At 33.5% G+C, this 17,927-nt stretch overlaps 1 protein-coding gene across 1 annotated transcript; it reads right to left on the bottom strand.

The window, feature by feature from the left end:
- Positions 1-1,695: 1,695 nt before the first annotated feature.
- On the bottom strand, positions 1,696-2,463 carry LOC108368437 (larval cuticle protein A2B-like). The gene is made up of 2 exons (XM_017623287.1): positions 2,417-2,463; positions 1,696-2,306 (listed from the first exon to the last, which is right to left on the bottom strand). The coding sequence occupies exons 1-2, from the start codon at positions 2,426-2,428 to the stop codon at positions 1,707-1,709; spliced, it is 612 nt and encodes a 203-aa protein (XP_017478776.1). The 5' UTR covers positions 2,429-2,463; the 3' UTR covers positions 1,696-1,706.
- Between the last annotated feature and the right edge of the window lie 15,464 nt (positions 2,464-17,927).

The following is a 17,927-nucleotide window of genomic DNA, read 5'->3' as shown; positions in this document are numbered from 1 at the left end:
AAAGGCCACCCCATGAAGGGGTATCATGAAGAGATCTTCCCCGCACATATTTTGAGCGTTCAGAATATATGAGTCCGAAAGGATTCCTAGGCAGGTAAGAAATATGAGTTTCAAAAACAAAAAATTGTATACTCTTATATGAATCTTTTAGCATTCATATATGATCCAAGTTATGAGCCAGCACCTTGTGCCAATAAAAAAACAATAAATATTCGAAATTTATATCTAAACTTGTTTATACAGAAATTGAAAATTATTAGAAAACAAAAAATGAACAAAATCTAGCTGCATCTGCTGCTATTAAATGCATGTTTGAATGTGTATATGCACGTAAGTATTTATGTACGTTAATTTAACCCTTCGATTTGTGAGAAGGTCCCTAGGGACCTTTTCCTATTTCATGTGCCTATATCTTTTTGTTCAATGCATTTTTGAAAAGAATTTATACATGTTTTCCAAGAATAAATTAAGCTGAATCGTTTAAAATAAGTTTCGAAGGGATACGGGATCACGTTCGAGTGTTATTGAGATTTCAGCATATATAGTACGGGGATTAGTGACAAGGTCCCTAGGGACCTTGTACAATTTTAGAAGAAATAACAAGTTACTTGCATTTAAAAAAAAAAGAATTTATACATGTATTCCAAGAATAAATTAAGCTGAATCGTTTAAAATAAGTTTCGAAGGGATACGGGATCACGTTCGAGTGTTATTGAGATTTCAACATATATAGTACGGGGATTAGTGACAAGGTCCCTAGGGACCTTGTACAATTTTAGAAGAAATAACAAGTTACTTGTCTTCATGTTTTGATTTTTTTTTCACTTGTTCTTCAAATTATTTCATTCCTAATATATATGCAGGACGTTAATTTAATCAAAAGACAACATAAATACCAAAGAAGTTGCACATGTACAGTCGAAACATCGAGCAACTCTTTGTAGGTCCCTAAGGACCTTCTCACGAATCTAACGTCATCGGCACTGTCACTCATCGGAGGGTTAAAGAAATTTGTGCTAAATGCCTTTGCAAGTATAGAGACTCAAAAAAACCCTAAAATAAGTGTCCGGATGTAGTAATTTAGGAGGCCGATAAGAGCCATAAAAAAGAGTCTGAAATGATTCGTGAGGCCAAAAATTGTTTTAAAAGAGTCCAAAATGAGCGGTATGTGAGGCCAATAAGAGCCCAATATGGATAGCGGGACCAGCGGAGATCATTTAAAATTGGCCGGGATGGACGGTATCGGGAAGATCTGTAAAAATATGGCGGACGGGACGGGACCAAAATCCCTTCCCGACACTCCTGATAAATCCACGGGACCCGCGGTACAATTCTGAAAAACGTCGGGATGGGCGGGTTCGGGACTTAAAAATCGATTTTCGAGATGGGCGGGATCGGGATTAAATATATAGTCCCGTGACCATCTCTAATTCGGAGATAGGGAAACACCCTCATGCCGGACTCTTAAATGAGCTCATTATGAGTGTAGAGGCTCCGAAATAGGACTCCGTAAAGACTCATTTATGACTAAAATTTGTTTGTAAATTTTTATTACAAAACGACTTCTGACTTTGAAATAAATAGGAGTCTATTTATGTATGTGTGTACAAAGATATAGTTCATAATACTAAAAAACAATTTTTTACAATCAACACGTTCAGTCATTCCAAATCAATTTCAAATCACGTTTAAAAGTTTTGCATTATTTAATGTTGGTACTTTACTAAGGCTGGCTCAGCGTAGTGAGAAACGGGAGCAGCATAGTGAGAAACGGGAGCAGCGTAGTGAGAAACGGGAGCAGTATAGTGAGGAGACTTAACCACATCTTGAGCGGCATAGTGTGCCACTGGAGAGGTGTAGTGTGCAACTGGTGCTACTGTCTTTACCAAAGCAGGAGCAGCATAGTGAACTACTGGAGTGACTGTTTTTATAACTGGGGCCACAGCAACAGCCTTCACAAAGGGTTCACGGTTCACCACAGCGTTGAAACCATTCACAGGGTCCGAAGTATACTGGACAGTACGTTTGTATCCATCGGAGTCGATGAGTGAGTATTCACCGCGCACAACATCACCGTCACGTTCCTCCACTTGGGTCTTCGAATCACCGGTCAGCTTGTCGTCAACAGCATAAGAGAACTTGTATTGTGGATGATGGTCGTATTCCTCTGATTTAACAATAACCTTTTGGGCTACAGCTATAGGCGCAGCATGGACGGCAACAGCGGCAGGTGCAGTATGGTAAATGGGCGCAATAGGTGCATATCCGGCGTTGGCTATGGCAACGAAAGCGAGTACGAAAGCAAACTGCAAAGAAAGAGAATAAAGCTTTATTAGTACTATATATGTACGTATACATATGTACTTATGTAATAATTGGAGCAGGTTTTCTAATCCTAAGCGGTCGGTATATTAACCTTGAAAGCCATTTTTCAGATGTGTGTTGAATAGTTCTTTGTTGCGGCGAATGCAAGCAGTGAATGATAGAAAACAGCAGCCGTCAGACCTTTTTATACTGTTAATGCTATTTACATACCGATATACCCACCATATGTCAATTAATATACATTTGCGTTTACATACATATCGAAAGTAAGCATTTTTGACAGATAAAGTAAAGCGCTCGAAACAAGTGCCAGCACATGCATACATACATATGTACATACATTTCTACACATAAATTCAGCAATACTTTTCCAATTTAAATTAGAAAAGGAATTGTGGTTAGTTTACTATAATTTACATAGCCCTAAACATTGGTATACTAATACAAATGTGTCAAGTGTCCCCACAGATCCCAGGCCTGCTAGAAATTGCATCCAAGGCAAAAGATCGCATATACCGTTTTCGTCTTGAACTTTACTCGTGAATTGTTAAGGCCGGTCCACATAGAACTTTCGCGTTGGCTGTGCCCTTGGCGTTGGTTTGACAGAACGCCCGTTAAAAGCATGGTACAAGTATTTCAATTAAAACCGCTCGCTAATTTCGTCGGCCCTGATTCATTTTTTGAACTTTGTCTACTTTATACAATTACAATTTTCAGAGCAACTCAAATTCAAAATAAAAGTAAAACAAACAAGTAAGAAAGTCTAAGTTCGGGCGGAGCCGAACATTAAATACCCGGCGCAAGTATTAAATATATGTTTTTCACCTTTCCGAAAGCTACCGCTAGATGGTAAGAAGGGGGCATCAATTTTGAGTAAATTAGTGTCCTTAAATTTCGAAATATTCCAGTTTCAAGCATTTCTAAAATTTACCGTTATATGAAAAGCGGCCGTAATTTTAGTCCGATTTCAATAATTTTCAAAATAAAAATACCGAGTTTGGTACAAATTCGTATAACGGTTACCGATATACATATATGTGATCATAAGTGGGCGGTGCCACGCCCATTTNCATTTCTGAAATTTACCGTTATATGAAAAGCGGCCGTAATTTTAGTCCGATTTCAATAATTTTCAAAATAAAAATACCGAGTTTGGTATACAATAACCATACCGAGTTTGGTACAAATTGGTAGAACGGTTACCGATATACTTATATGTGATCATAAGTGGGCGGTGCCACGCCCATTTTCCAAAATTTTACCATAAACGTATTTCTTGGTAAAGAATTGTTGCAAGCATCAATTTTGAATAAATTAGCTTCAATATTTACTGATTTATCGAAGATTTTGTATTTCTCTAAATTACCGTTATATGGGATGTGGGCGTGGTTATTGTCTGATTTTTTAAATTTTTGGCCATTTAGTATGCTGTACCAAGGCCAACAACTGTGCCAAGTTTGGAAGAAATTGGTGCAGCGGTTACCAAGATATACACATGTAACCATAAGTGGGCGTGGCTACGCCCATTTTCCAAAAATTTATAATATTCTTATTTTTCGTCTAAAAATTATTATAAATATCAATTTTGAGTGAATAATCTCCAGTAGTTACTAAAATATCGCAGTTTTCGTATTTCTGAAAATTACCGTTATATGGGAAGTAGGCGTGGTTATTGAGCGATTTTAAAAATTTTCGGCCATTTGGTATGTTATGCGAAGGCCAACAACTGTGCCAAGTTTGGAAGAAATTGGTGCAGCGGTTACCAAGATATACACATGTAACCATAAGTGGGCGTGGCTACGCCCATTTTCCAAAAATTTATAATATTCTTATTTTTCGTCTAAAAATTATTATAAATATCAATTTTGAGTGAATTATCTTCAGTAGTTACTAAAATATCGCAGTTTTCGTATTTCTGAAAATTACCGTTATATGGGAAGTGGGCGTGGTTATTGAGCGATTTTAAAAATTTTCGGCCATTTGGTATGTTATGCGAAGGCCAACAACTGTGCCAAGTTTGGAAGAAATTGGTGCAGCGGTTACCAAGATATACACATGTAACCATAAGTGGGCGTGGCTACGCCCATTTTCCAAAAATTTATAATATTCTTATTTTTCGTCTAAAAATTATTGTAAATATCAATTTTGAGTGAATTATCTTCAGTAGTTACTAAAATATCGCAGTTTTCGTATTTCTGGAAATTACCGTTATATGGGAAGTGGGCGTGGTTAAAGTCCGATTTCGCCCATTTTCAATACCAACCTACCTTGGATTAACGGAAACCTACGTACTACTTTCGTTGACATATCTGCAAGTTTGCTCGAGTTATCGTGTACACGGACGGACGGACAGACGGACGGACAGACAGACATGGCTTAATCGATTTCTCTTTTCATTCTGAGCATTTATGTATACATTTGTCTATATCTATCTCGATTCGTTTTGGCTGTTACAAACAACCGTTATGTGAACAAAATTAATATACCCTTGTGCACAAGTGCGCTCGGGTATAAAAATAAATAGATGAAAATATTCAATTTTGCTTTATTTGAGAATGAAAGTGAGAATCAAGTCGGATTTATACAAGGTGGTGTTACTGGCAAATTTAGAATTTCGCCGTGGTCCTTCTCAATGTCAAAATGATGTGTTTGTTGTAAACAAGGCGAGTTCATATTATAACAAACACATCATTTTGCCCAAGGCGAATCTATACAAGGTGGTGTTATCGGATCCGCTGATTTCACGGCGAATTTGTACCTTTTGTCAAAAAGATGTGTTTGTTGTAATTTTGCTTTGTACTGCTTGTCAATGTGCATATAATTTGTTGTTGTAATTTTTGTTTTTGTTCTGTCAACACCATATTGTATAAATTCGCCTTGATTTTGACATTGAGAAGGACCACGGCGAAATTCTAAATTTGCCAGTAACACCACCTTGTATAATTTCGCCTTGGTGAGAATGTATGTGTGAGATTGAAAAATTTAAAACATTTTTGTTATGTTAGCAAGCTTCAAAAATGTTCAGGCTGCCTCTCAGCGGTTTTACCTTTAAACTTTTATTATGGTTAAAAGCATGATAAAAAATAGGAAGGTAGAACCGCTGAGAAAAATTTTTCAAATTCTTGACGTTTGCAAGCAATTTAATTTTAAAATTTTACACACAAACTCACGCACACATTCTCATTTTCAAACTCAAACAACAACAACTTTGAACAATTCTTTTTTTTTTACTCTCAATTCTATACGATTTTAAAATGTTGGCAAACTTAAAAAAAAAAATCATGGCCGACGTATTGAGAGAACGGTTTTACCTCACTATGCTTTTATCATGGTTAAAAGTATGCTTGCTACAGTGAACGCTTGGCAGCGAATACTTTGGCCACTAAATTAACAAACTAGCGATAGATAAATTAATATTTCATATGAACAATTGCATGGAAAACGACATTTCTTGCCAGCATTTGATTAAAATGGGAAAATATTTAACATAATTTTATTTTGTTGACACAGCTGACGAACAATGCACGCGAAAAGTTGAGAGTTGGCCATATTTTTGCTTTGTGTTGGCGTTAGCGTTGCCAAATTTTGGCTCTGTGGACGCCTGCCTTGGAATTCATGTATTCAAAGTCAGCTGTTGAAGCGACGACAACCGACGACAACGCCAAAGTTGCACGTGGACGGGCCTTTATACTATGTCTCCATTGTGAGATTTAATGAAGATTTAGCCCTCTGACGAGATTTGACGTTAAATGTTTTGAGATTTACCATATAAAATTAAATCTCGAAAGGCAGTAGATTTAAGTTAAATCTTCGTCAAATCTTCAATAATATTGATCAATAAGTACAATTTGTTGGATGTGGCAACCACAAATTCACATGCCATAAGTCAAATGACATTTATGTTTTCAATATACAGTTGAGGACATTGAAATCTAGCCTATCATAAAAACATGAATTTTCGTATTTTTAGGGATTTTTATATTTTTGTTAGTTTTGGAGGAAAATTAGTAATACATACATATTTACATAACTTTGGTTGTAATAAATTAAGAAAATATTATTTTAAAAACTAAAAATTTAGAAGAAATGTTTTATAGTAATATCATGCAGAGTCTTCTCCGCTTTCTATAAGTCATTTACGCGCTGCGACAAAAAATTTATAAATTTCGGTAATGGTTCTGCTTCGATAACATTGCACCGAACATCCTCTAGAACTCAGTTCGTATTCATGATATGCCAAAGGCCCACGATTGGATTTTCGGTTCCCTCCTATGAATAAGAGAGTTCTACAAAAATTTTTCTTTCCGCAAATGTTTTTTACCGTTTTGATAATTTTTCTTAAATTCGGGAAAATTATACGGAATATGGTACCATTCTTTACACTTTCCAAACTATATATTATACATACATATTTACCACGAATAAGAAGCCAATAATATTCAGAATTCATATAATGAAATTCCGCTTGGTACCTTCCTTTTGTCTGTCTGTATATCAATGTCCGCAACTGTATTTATAAAATCATACATAAGCAAACGTCAAATATTTAAAAATGTGAAAGTCAAGCATATCTCGTTGTGGTAATGGAGACGGTTATGATTTAGCAACTGGATTTATTAAATCTTAATGGATAAATCTCTCAATGGAGACATAGTATTAGTGTTGACACGAAAATGGAGAGACGAAAGGTGCAGATCATGAACTTCTCTACAATAATTTTTTAATTACTGAGTTACCGCGATTATAAAATTTGAAGAAGTCGCCTTCCTAATTGTCACACTAGGTTAGGGTTGCCAACATTTTCTAAGATATTCATAGTACTTTTTAAAAAATGTTGGAAAAATATAGTACACTACGAATATATGTATATAGTATTTTATTTAAAAGATAAAGTAAAAACGATCTTTAAGTGATGGAAAAAGTTCTTCCTGTGAATGCCGAAGTTGTTGGAATAGAGAGTACCTAGAAATGAAACATTTTTAAGTAAATTTGTTAATCCTTTCGCAGTGTTTTAAAAATATGTTATCTTTTTTTAATAAAATTCGCAATGACCTTTTACTTTAAAGAATATTTCATTTAATATGGTTATTTCAGTATAAGGGTTATCTATTTTAATACACATTTTTTCGTGCAAATTATCGAAATATATTTATATTTATTTGCTACAAAAGCGTGCAATTGCTGGCTTATGCCGATGACATCGATATCATCGGTATCAAAAACCGCGAAGTCTATTCTGCCTTTTCCAAGTTGGACAATGAAGCAAAGCGAATGCGTCTGGTGGTAAACGAGGACAAGACGAAGTATCTCCTGTCATTAAACAAACAGTGAGCACATTCGCGCCTTGGCACCTATGTCACTGTTGACAGTTATAATTCCGCGAAAGTACACTCAGAAAAAAGTCAGCCAAATATATTTCTACCAATACATGATTTGGTAACTATAACCAAATAATGTGACTATAACTAAATCATGTGTTGAGAAAAACATATTTAGTTGACGTAACTAAACTCTTTTCTCAGTGTAGAGAATTTCGCTTGCTTGGGAACCAGCAATAACACCGATAATAATGTCAGCATGGAAATCCAGCGCAGAATCACTCTTGCCAACAAGTGCTACTTTGGACTGAGTAGGCAATTCAGGAGTAAAGTCCTCTATCGACGTGCGAAAACCATGCTCTATAAGTCACTTATCATGCCCAAAAGTCAAGCACCGATCTGTCTGTGTAGCCATCATATGTAGGAACCATATGCAACTGCTCAACAAAAGCACTGGAATATACGTATGTCCCAGCATCATACACAAATTCACACAACACTCGGAAAGTATAGCTTAAACTTATTTTGGTTCATTGTTTTGCATTTTGGTACACGATTTGGTACACAAAAGGATGAGGCTGGCCTTTTTTAACCTTTTTTTTTGGGTAATTTAGATTTTTTATTTGACCGATCCAGCTTTTTTATTTTTGAAATTCCAAACCTATCCACAGATATATTTCTGTAAGTAACCAATTCGGTGGCTATCGTAGAAGTAACAGTAAATATTGGCTTATTTTGGGGTAAATTTTGAGCCTTCAAAGTGCTCTAGCAACTTATTATTTGCTGATATAACTTTCATTTTCGGGATATATGTACGTCCTTTGGAGCAGTGGAAATATAATCGTGTACAAATTTTATATAAATTCAACAAAACACGAGCATTTTAAGGCAAAAAATTTTTGAAAAAATTAGCAAATTCTTTTTATTACCAAAATTCTCCCAACCGCCCATGTATGCGTGTATAGGTATTTTGGCTTTTGAGTGACAGGTGGCGCAATATTTGTAACCAAGCAAATGTACATTCACGGAAAACTAACTAACGTAGAATTTGAATGGGCTTCACAGTTGCATACTGCTTTTATTAAATTTTCCTGATTTTTGCATATAGAAACGAATTTTTTTACGTTTTTAGTCGTATGTAGTATGAACTATATTTTCATAAAAAATTAGCGGAAAAAATTAAAGTTAAAAATTTTGCATATACTGTGAACAGTGTTGCCGCGCCCGAAAAATAAAGTTTAACAAAATCTTATTAAAACTTATTTGTCGGGTCTTGCTGTTTGTTTCTTCCTGAGCTTGGTAAATTGCTTATAGAAATAAAAATTAAGCAAGTCAGTAAGTAAAGGCTCTCTAAGGCTGAGTTTTGTCGTCAAAAGTAAGGATGTTATAGTCTAAGGGCCAATTTCAAATGAATATTTAAACGGAACTTAAGTTTAATTGTGGATTGTTGTTTAAATGCCATTTAGCTTTCGTTGGGTTTCAGATCAACTTTGTTTAAATATGCCAAACAATTGGCAGCACTGCTGCTTATTCCTTGAAATTGTTGTTGCATTTGCATGTTTGTTTACATTTTCTGCTGAACAGCTAATTGTTTTAGGTGGGATTTGGTGGGATTGATTAAACAACCTACCAATCAATCTTGGTTGTTTGGTATAAACACAGGGTTGCATATCTAATATTTAAATAGCAAAATTGGCCATTTAAGTGTAGAGTGAAAAGGAATAGTGGAAATTAGTCAACAATCTCTACTTAAGTAGGCCATCTGAAATCGGGCCTAACAGTTGCTAAATTTGAAAACTATTACACATTCTTTCAGGCTTTCAACACATACTCTTATAATAGTTATCTGCCCTTTCGCTAGTTTTTTGAATACATGCAAATAACGAGTTAGGCATCATGTTATCCAAAATGTGCGTGTTGATCTTGTCACGCAAATGAAGGGACCTAAAGTTCTAGGTCGCCTCCGAACGGCAAATGGTTTTTATGAGAAGCGATTTCATGGCAGAAGTACACTCGGAGGTTTGAAAATGCGACGACCGCAGATCGGGAATTGCGTAGCGCATTATTTGCTGGAACTTTATGTGTGATCTGTAGCTCGTTTCTGTAACTTTTCTCTACCGATTATTTCTCTACTAGTAGAGAATATACATCATTCTCTACTCATTCTCATTAGCAGTAGAGAACAGGGCGGCGAATTCATATCTCAATTCGCCTTGGTAGAGAATTGTTACAGAAACGAGCTACTGTATGGAAGTCTTCCTAAAATAAATTTGAAAAATTTATTGAAATAGTAACTCTTCTGACTATGAATTTTCGAGGAAAACTATCGTTTTTGACTATTTTAATAAAAATATTTGGCAAAACGAAGAAAAGTTTAACATTTTAACAGGCAGGAAAAACTTAAGCAATTTTGCTTAAATTTAAGCAAAACGGCAATGCTGACTGAATAATTTTATGTGCACTGCTTGCTAAATTTAACCATCAAAAAGTGTCAAAATAGCTTAAGTTGTAAGTTTTGATTGGTTTTGCGTTCAATAACTTTTTCTTATAATTTCCTCCGCGTCTCAATTTGGCGTTGTCGTTCTCCCTGCTAGTACTAAATAGAAATGTTGTTGAAGGCATATTCATATCACAGCGTATACCATGATACAAAAGAGAAGGTTGTTCCATTGTCACTCTTTCGTCGCCATATTAACAACCTGACAATTAAGTAGATTGTGACATTTCGTGCTACCGTATCCAATATCTTAACTCCTCAAAAATTCTGTTATTAATTTTTTGTTTATTTAAATGTGACTTTTTCAATACATATGTAGTTGCTTATGGCTGTAAAATTCACAGTCTTTATTTAACCATTTAAAAATACGTTCTGCGCATCTATCTAAATCTAATTTGCCTTTACACGATATGTTGACATTTCCGTATGTAAAAAGTGGCATGTACACATGCAAATACATGTCGTGTAAAAACTTCTTTACAAACATTTTGTACTTAAAATCGAAATTTGAACAAGCAAATGGAATTTTATTGTGTACGACTCGATTATTTGTACACTAATTTTGGGTTATTATGTCCAAACGCTTAACCCAAAGCAACAAAAAATTTTAACACACACGTGTGGGCAAAGAATTAAAAGTTAGTTTAAAATAAAAACTTAAAATTTTCAGATACCAATTTATGAATAAATTCGGTTAGAAATATGGACCTTTTTGTAAAAAATACTGTGATCAGCGTAGTCGGAGTTGGACTGATGAGGGTTATTTTTTGTAAGCGCTGCCGAAAGCCTACAACGTGGAAAGGTATTTTGCGCAAAAATCCTGATGTTGGCGAAACCCGAGTTTACATTTTCTCTGTCAAAATGCTAATTTTACCCCACCCCAAACCCACTGCACAAATAACTGAACAATTTCCCTTTTATTTTTGAAAGAGAAGCGGTCTAATGCTCAATAAGTTGATAATTGTGTTTCTAGTTTTCATACTAACAATAAATCATCAATTTTGTTTCACACCCTCCAATATTGAACAGTAAAATATATTTATTTTTACCCAAAGAAACAACGATATTGTCGAAATATACTAAAATTGGATAATACTCACTTCTCTGAAAGTAATGAGGCCTATGGGTTCCAAAGTAAATTCCGTTTGCAAGTTACTTGAAAGACATGGACTAAGACAATATCGAAATGTGTAATTTCAGTGTCTCATTATATCAGAAACAATCGTATCCGATATAGAAAACTGTAATAGTCCTGGCTAGCTACAATGTGTAATAATCAGATGACATAATGACACTAAAAAATTTTTAAATATGTTCACTACAATTTTATTAATGTAAAAATAAAGAATTTGGCAAGTAGTTATCGAATTTTATGTAAAATGTGAACGTTTTTAAGATAACATATTAATTATTTTTAAAATGTAAATGTTAATACAACTATTTGATTTATACTTCTAAATTTGATGTTGTTTATAACTTTGATTTTTTGTCGAGTAAAATTATAAACAATTTTGATGCTAATTTAAAAGGATTTATTCCACTACAGTATCATAAAGATATAAACTCCTGTCTACAAATAAGCATTTAGTCCGATTTGAACACAGAGTATAAACGATTGAAATTTTTACAAAATAATCAATATCAATTGGAGAAATAAGTGATGATAGAAATATTGACGGTGTATGTTATGTTCACACCAGGGAACTGCAATTATTCATGATTTTAAGTAATTGGTTGAATAACATAAGAAATAGTGTTAGTGGATATTATTTATTGAAAAATATTCACACATATGCACTAACACCAGAGAATGTTAATGAAATGAGAAGGAGCAAATGTTAATGTTAAATTTTTTTAGTACTACTAAATTCTGAAAGGTTTGAGATGCGAGAGTTCACCAAAATAAATATTTGATGCGAGAGTTCACCAAACTAATTTTTTTACCACAGAAAGAGATGAAATTTTTCACCTTGCTCTTGCGATATACCGTTACGCTAAAAATGAGAATTGGCTATTTTTAGATTTTTTATAAGAAAAGAGGAGAAATGGTAAAAAAAGACCAAAAATGTCATTTGGCTATTTCTATAATTTGTCAAAAGTAGAAATGCGCCAAAATTGTAAAAAAATGGGGAACGGGAAAATGAAAGCAAATCAACTAACGTCCAAAGTTGTCAAAACGAAAAAATCTTGTAAGCGCGCGGTTGTCGCTTTATGCAAAGTGAGTTTAAAGTGTTAATTGAAGTGTTTTAAGAAAAAGTATGCCAAAAATACGAAAGTGTATCGTTCGCGGCTGCCTTCCAGACGAAATAAAAAGGAACTACTTCCTTTTTCCCAAAAACCGGGAGTTGCAAAATCGCTGGCGAGAGAACCTGCGGATTGGACGAGATGCCCACCTGGCGCCACAGCATAGCTACGTCTGCAGCGACCACTTTGGAGCTGCCGAGGTTGGGGCTAAAAAGCTGAAGAAAGGAGCTGATCCAACTCTCAACCTGGGTAAGTTCAGCTGGAAATGAATTTATATAGTTTTTTTTGGTGTTAATGAAATAAAGGTGAAGAACTAAGCAGTTGTTCATAATATACATATGTACGTATGTACATAAACGGGTGCAGTGAAAATTCATGCATATGTTCATACTTTGCAACATGTTTATGTACATATATGAGTAATGTACGTATGTATGAATTTCGGATGTATGTATGTGTGTAGTGTACGTATGTATTATGTACATACGCTTAAGAAATGCAATAAAGTAAAATCAGAGAATGTTAATATAATCGGGTATATATGTATATGTGTGTAGGTATGTAAATATTAAAAAAAAAAACAATAAAAATTAAATTAAAAAAGTATATAATTGTACATTTGTGGCAAAGATCAGAGTTTCTGACTGGGAACTCCTGGCATCAAGCCTTTTATCCATTCGTACCAAAATATGGATTTATAAACCCAAATAAGCATTTAATCATTACGTTATTTTTTTTCGCTTAAAAATAATAATTAGTTATAGGTAATTATTATTAAAAGTTTCGGGACTTANTTCGTACCAAAATATGGATTTATAAACCCAAATAAGCATTTAATCATTACGTTATTTTTTTTCGCTTAAAAATAATAATTAGTTATAGGTAATTATTATTAAAAGTTTCGGGACTTATTTATTAAAGTGTCGCTACCTCAGAAAAGGACATTTTGAGTTTTTTGAATAATCATTACTCTTAAGCGAAAAAATAAAACTCAATAATTTTTATCTTTGAACGAAGAAATAAAAATCATAAAATAATCACAATTTTTCATCAAAAAATTAATAATTGTTTAAAAATAATTTCTTTTGAGCGAAAAAAATAAAGCTCAAGTATTAATTATTAAATGTATTAAATCTTTATTGGTTGAACTCGAAAAATAAAAAATCATTATAAATTCCAGTAGAAAATATATCGATTATAACTTGTTGATTTTTTGGTTAAAATTTTAAAAGTTATGATTATTTTCCGTCCCTGTTTATAACTATGAACTGGACATTTTTATGATATAAAAAAATAAAATATAATCAGGTAAAATTAAATAAAACNACCCGAAAAATAAAAAATCATTATAAATTCCAGTAGAAAATATATCGATTATAACTTGTTGATTTTTTGGTTAAAATATTAAAAGTTATGATTATTTTCCGTCCCTGTTTATAACTATGAACTGGACATTTTTATGATATAAAAAAATCAAATAAAATAAAATATAATCAAGTAAAATTAAATAAAATAAACTAATAAAATGAAATAAAATAGAATAATTAAATTAAATAAAAATAAATAATAAAATTAACTAATAATATAAAATAATGAAATTAAATTTAATAAACTAAAGTAATCAAATTCAATTAAATAAATTAATAAAATAAAAGAGTCAATTTAAATTAAATAAATAATACCAAATACATTTGTAAAATAAAATTAAAAAATTGTAATAAAATAAAATAAAATCTAGTAAAATTAAATTAAATATACTAATAAAATAAAATAACATAATATAAAAATAAAAACCTAAATTAAATAAAGTAATAAAATAAAATAATGAAATTAAATTAAATAGTATTAGTATAAATATAGTAATAAAATAAAACAAAATAATATAAAAAATAAAAAAACTAAATTAAATAAAGTAATAAAAGAAAATATGGGCTATTTCATTGTATGTATATGTACATCTGTGCATACATACATATTTTTTACTTTTTTATGGTTTTATTGGTAGGATTTGATGATGTTGAAGGTATTGATGATGTCAATGATATTGCGCCGGTTTTAAATATCAGAGAAGAAAAGAAAGCTAGAAGTTGCTGTATCGAGGGATGTCCCGCCGATGACAGCAAGATTGTATATTCGTTCCCCAAATCGGAGGCGGCTTTCAATGCTTGGGCCTTAGCCTGTAATTTAAAACCGCCATATCAAACTAGCAACAAAGCTTTTATCTGTGAGCGTCACTTCGAAAAGAAGTACGTCTCCAAAAAGCGTCTTTGCGAAGGTGCTTTTCCAAAATTGCACTTATCGCAACAACAGCTTGTTAGTGGTCCTAACAGCACGTCTGCGGAGNTCTTCGGAATGGGTCCTTCAGCCTGTTCAGAAGACATATTTGATGCCCAAGGTTTCTGAAGATTTAACCTTGGAGGAGTTTGAAGAGTTTTCAAAGCGCGAAGAAAAAAAGCAGCGTTACGATGTACGCCACGTTGAAGAGGGTCTTGACGAAAGTCATTCGTTTTGTAATCATGAGCCTTTTGCGGAAGCTGCGCGGGCATATCAAAGCAATGCCAACAAGCAAACTAAAAAGTACCAAGAATTGGAAATAGAATACGCAAATTTAGAAAAAAAAATATTTAGAAAGCTATAGTTGCATCGAAGAATGCGAGCGAAGACGCAATTAAATTTGCGAGGATGATAGTATCCACTATCAACACGTATACAGATGTTGAAAAGGATTTAGCTCAAAATATAAATAATATGTCGACAAAGGCATATAACTTTATGCGGGATGAGCTCAAACTCGCCCTCCCCCACAAAAAATCCCTCTTGCGTTGGCGGCCAATTAGGTTTGCACGACCGGGACTAGACTGCAATGTACTAGACAATTTGAAAAAAACTGTAAGCGAAATGTCCGATCAAGAGCGAATTTGTCAAATAATTTTCGACGAAATAGCCATTAAATCGGATCTTTGCTACAACAAAAGCCAAGACCTCATCGATGGTTTCGTAGATAGCGGCGGTACTAAGAGGGCCATGAAAATAGGCGACAAATGTTGCTTTTTTATGATAAAAGCCCTAGCGGCTTCATGGAAATACGTTTTGTCGTACTATGTAGCAAAAGGAGGCGTACCTGTTGGAGAGCTACGCAGCATTCTACTCTCTAACATTGAGGAAGTAGAGAAAATTGGCCTTAATGTCAAAGCGATCGTTTGTGATCAAGGTCCTATTAACGTCCGTCTTCTCAAGGATTTGAATGTGACAGAAGCAAATCCATTTATTGTTTTAAATGAGAAAAAAATTTTCTGCCTGTACGACTACTGTCACTTAACCAAGTCAGTACGCAACAATTTATTGAAGCACGACTTAAAAACCGCTGACGGAATTGCTAGCTTCAAGGTTATCAGGAAACTGTATGCCATCGATAAGGACAACACGAGTTTTAAAATATGCCCAAAACTTACTTCGTCGCATATATACCCGAACTCGTTTGAAAAAATGAGCGTTTCCCGAGCAACACAGGTGCTCAGCAATGCTGTGGCTGCTGGCATTGAAATGGCTAATTCACAAGGACTGTTGGGTGATGATCCGTACACGTTGAATTGCGTTAAGCCGACACAAAAATTCATCAAGCGAATGAATGACTTGTTCGATGAATTGGACTGCAAATTTAAAAAAAATAAAAATCCTCTTAAATGTCCAATTTGGCGAGGATCAGAAGCGAAGCTGGAAAGGGTTATGGATACGGTGACCATATTTATGAAAGCCGAATACGGGACAAAAAATAAATTTGAAACTTTTTTCCACACTGTTTTCCCTAAAACAGTATCCTTATAATATCAAAATTTTGTAGGATAATTTTCTCGAGATTTTTACCCCGTAAAATTTGTTAAAAATTTTCGTTAAATTTTAGTATAATAAAGTGCAATTTTAAGTCGGTAAGGCTTACCACTAATTTTTGGCAACTTTTTTTTGTTGACGGTGTTACGCATTTTTTCATTTAAAGTATGTATGTTCGATCTTTTTTTTTTTGAAAGAGAAGCAAATGAGCAGCACTTTTCATACGCACTTTATTATACTCAACTTTAATGATTTACAAAACTGCAAACCAAATTTTTTTTTTAAAGATTCTAATTAAAAAGTTTGAAACTTTGGGGAAACATTGCAGAATTAATTTTTATAGTTTTTGCACAAAGTTGAAAATTTGGTATTAAAAGAGCGGTACTTTAATAAAATAAATAATAAACATTAAATAAACTAAGGAAAAAAAGACAAATCTTACTAAAATGTCGAGTCCTAAATACTATTTTGGCCACTGTATGTATTCCTCGATTCGAATCATAGGCATTCAGATTAGAAGATTATATCTGTTTATAAAGAAAATTACGATTATATACCAACATCACTTAAAACTCGTTCATAGGCATGCCATTTTAATGAGTAGTTAAGTCGTCAGAGCACCGAATACGGGACAAATAGAGGACATTAAAAGAAATACAGAACATTTGGCGTCCCGTATAATATAAATTAATTAACAGGACAATGGGCCAAAAAAGAGGACTGTCCCGTATAATACAGGACGGATGGTCCCCGTANCTGTATGCCATCGATAAGGACAACACGAGTTTTAAAATATGCCCAAAACTTACTTCGTCGCATATATACCCGAACTCGTTTGAAAAAATGAGCGTTTCCCGAGCAACACAGGTGCTCAGCAATGCTGTGGCTGCTGGCATTGAAATGGCTAATTCACAAGGACTGTTGGGTGATGATCCGTACACGTTGAATTGCGTTAAGCCGACACAAAAATTCATCAAGCGAATGAATGACTTGTTCGATGAATTGGACTGCAAATTTAAAAAAAATAAAAATCCTCTTAAATGTCCAATTTGGCGAGGATCAGAAGCGAAGCTGGAAAGGGTTATGGATACGGTGACCATATTTATGAAAGCCGAATACGGGACAAAAAATAAATTTGAAACTTTTTTCCACACTGTTTTCCCTAAAACAGTATCCTTATAATATCAAAATTTTGTAGGATAATTTTCTCGAGATTTTTACCCCGTAAAATTTGTTAAAAATTTTCGTTAAATTTTAGTATAATAAAGTGCAATTTTAAGTCGGTAAGGCTTACCACTAATTTTTGGCAACTTTTTTTTGTTGACGGTGTTACGCATTTTTTCATTTAAAGTATGTATGTTCGATCTTTTTTTTTTTGAAAGAGAAGCAAATGAGCAGCACTTTTCATACGCACTTTATTATACTCAACTTTAATGATTTACAAAACTGCAAACCAAATTTTTTTTTTAAAGATTCTAATTAAAAAGTTTGAAACTTTGGGGAAACATTGCAGAATTAATTTTTATAGTTTTTGCACAAAGTTGAAAATTTGGTATTAAAAGAGCGGTACTTTAATAAAATAAATAATAAACATTAAATAAACTAAGGAAAAAAAGACAAATCTTACTAAAATGTCGAGTCCTAAATACTATTTTGGCCACTGTATGTATTCCTCGATTCGAATCATAGGCATTCAGATTAGAAGATTATATCTG

Source organism: Rhagoletis zephyria, unplaced genomic scaffold (assembly GCF_001687245.7).
Source record: "Rhagoletis zephyria isolate East Lansing unplaced genomic scaffold, Rhagoletis_zephyria_1.1 Rzeph_scaffold_03124, whole genome shotgun sequence".
Classification (NCBI taxonomy): domain Eukaryota; kingdom Metazoa; phylum Arthropoda; class Insecta; order Diptera; family Tephritidae; genus Rhagoletis; species Rhagoletis zephyria.
Note: the sequence above shows the minus strand (reverse complement) of the source record. Positions and strands in the feature narration are given on the sequence as shown.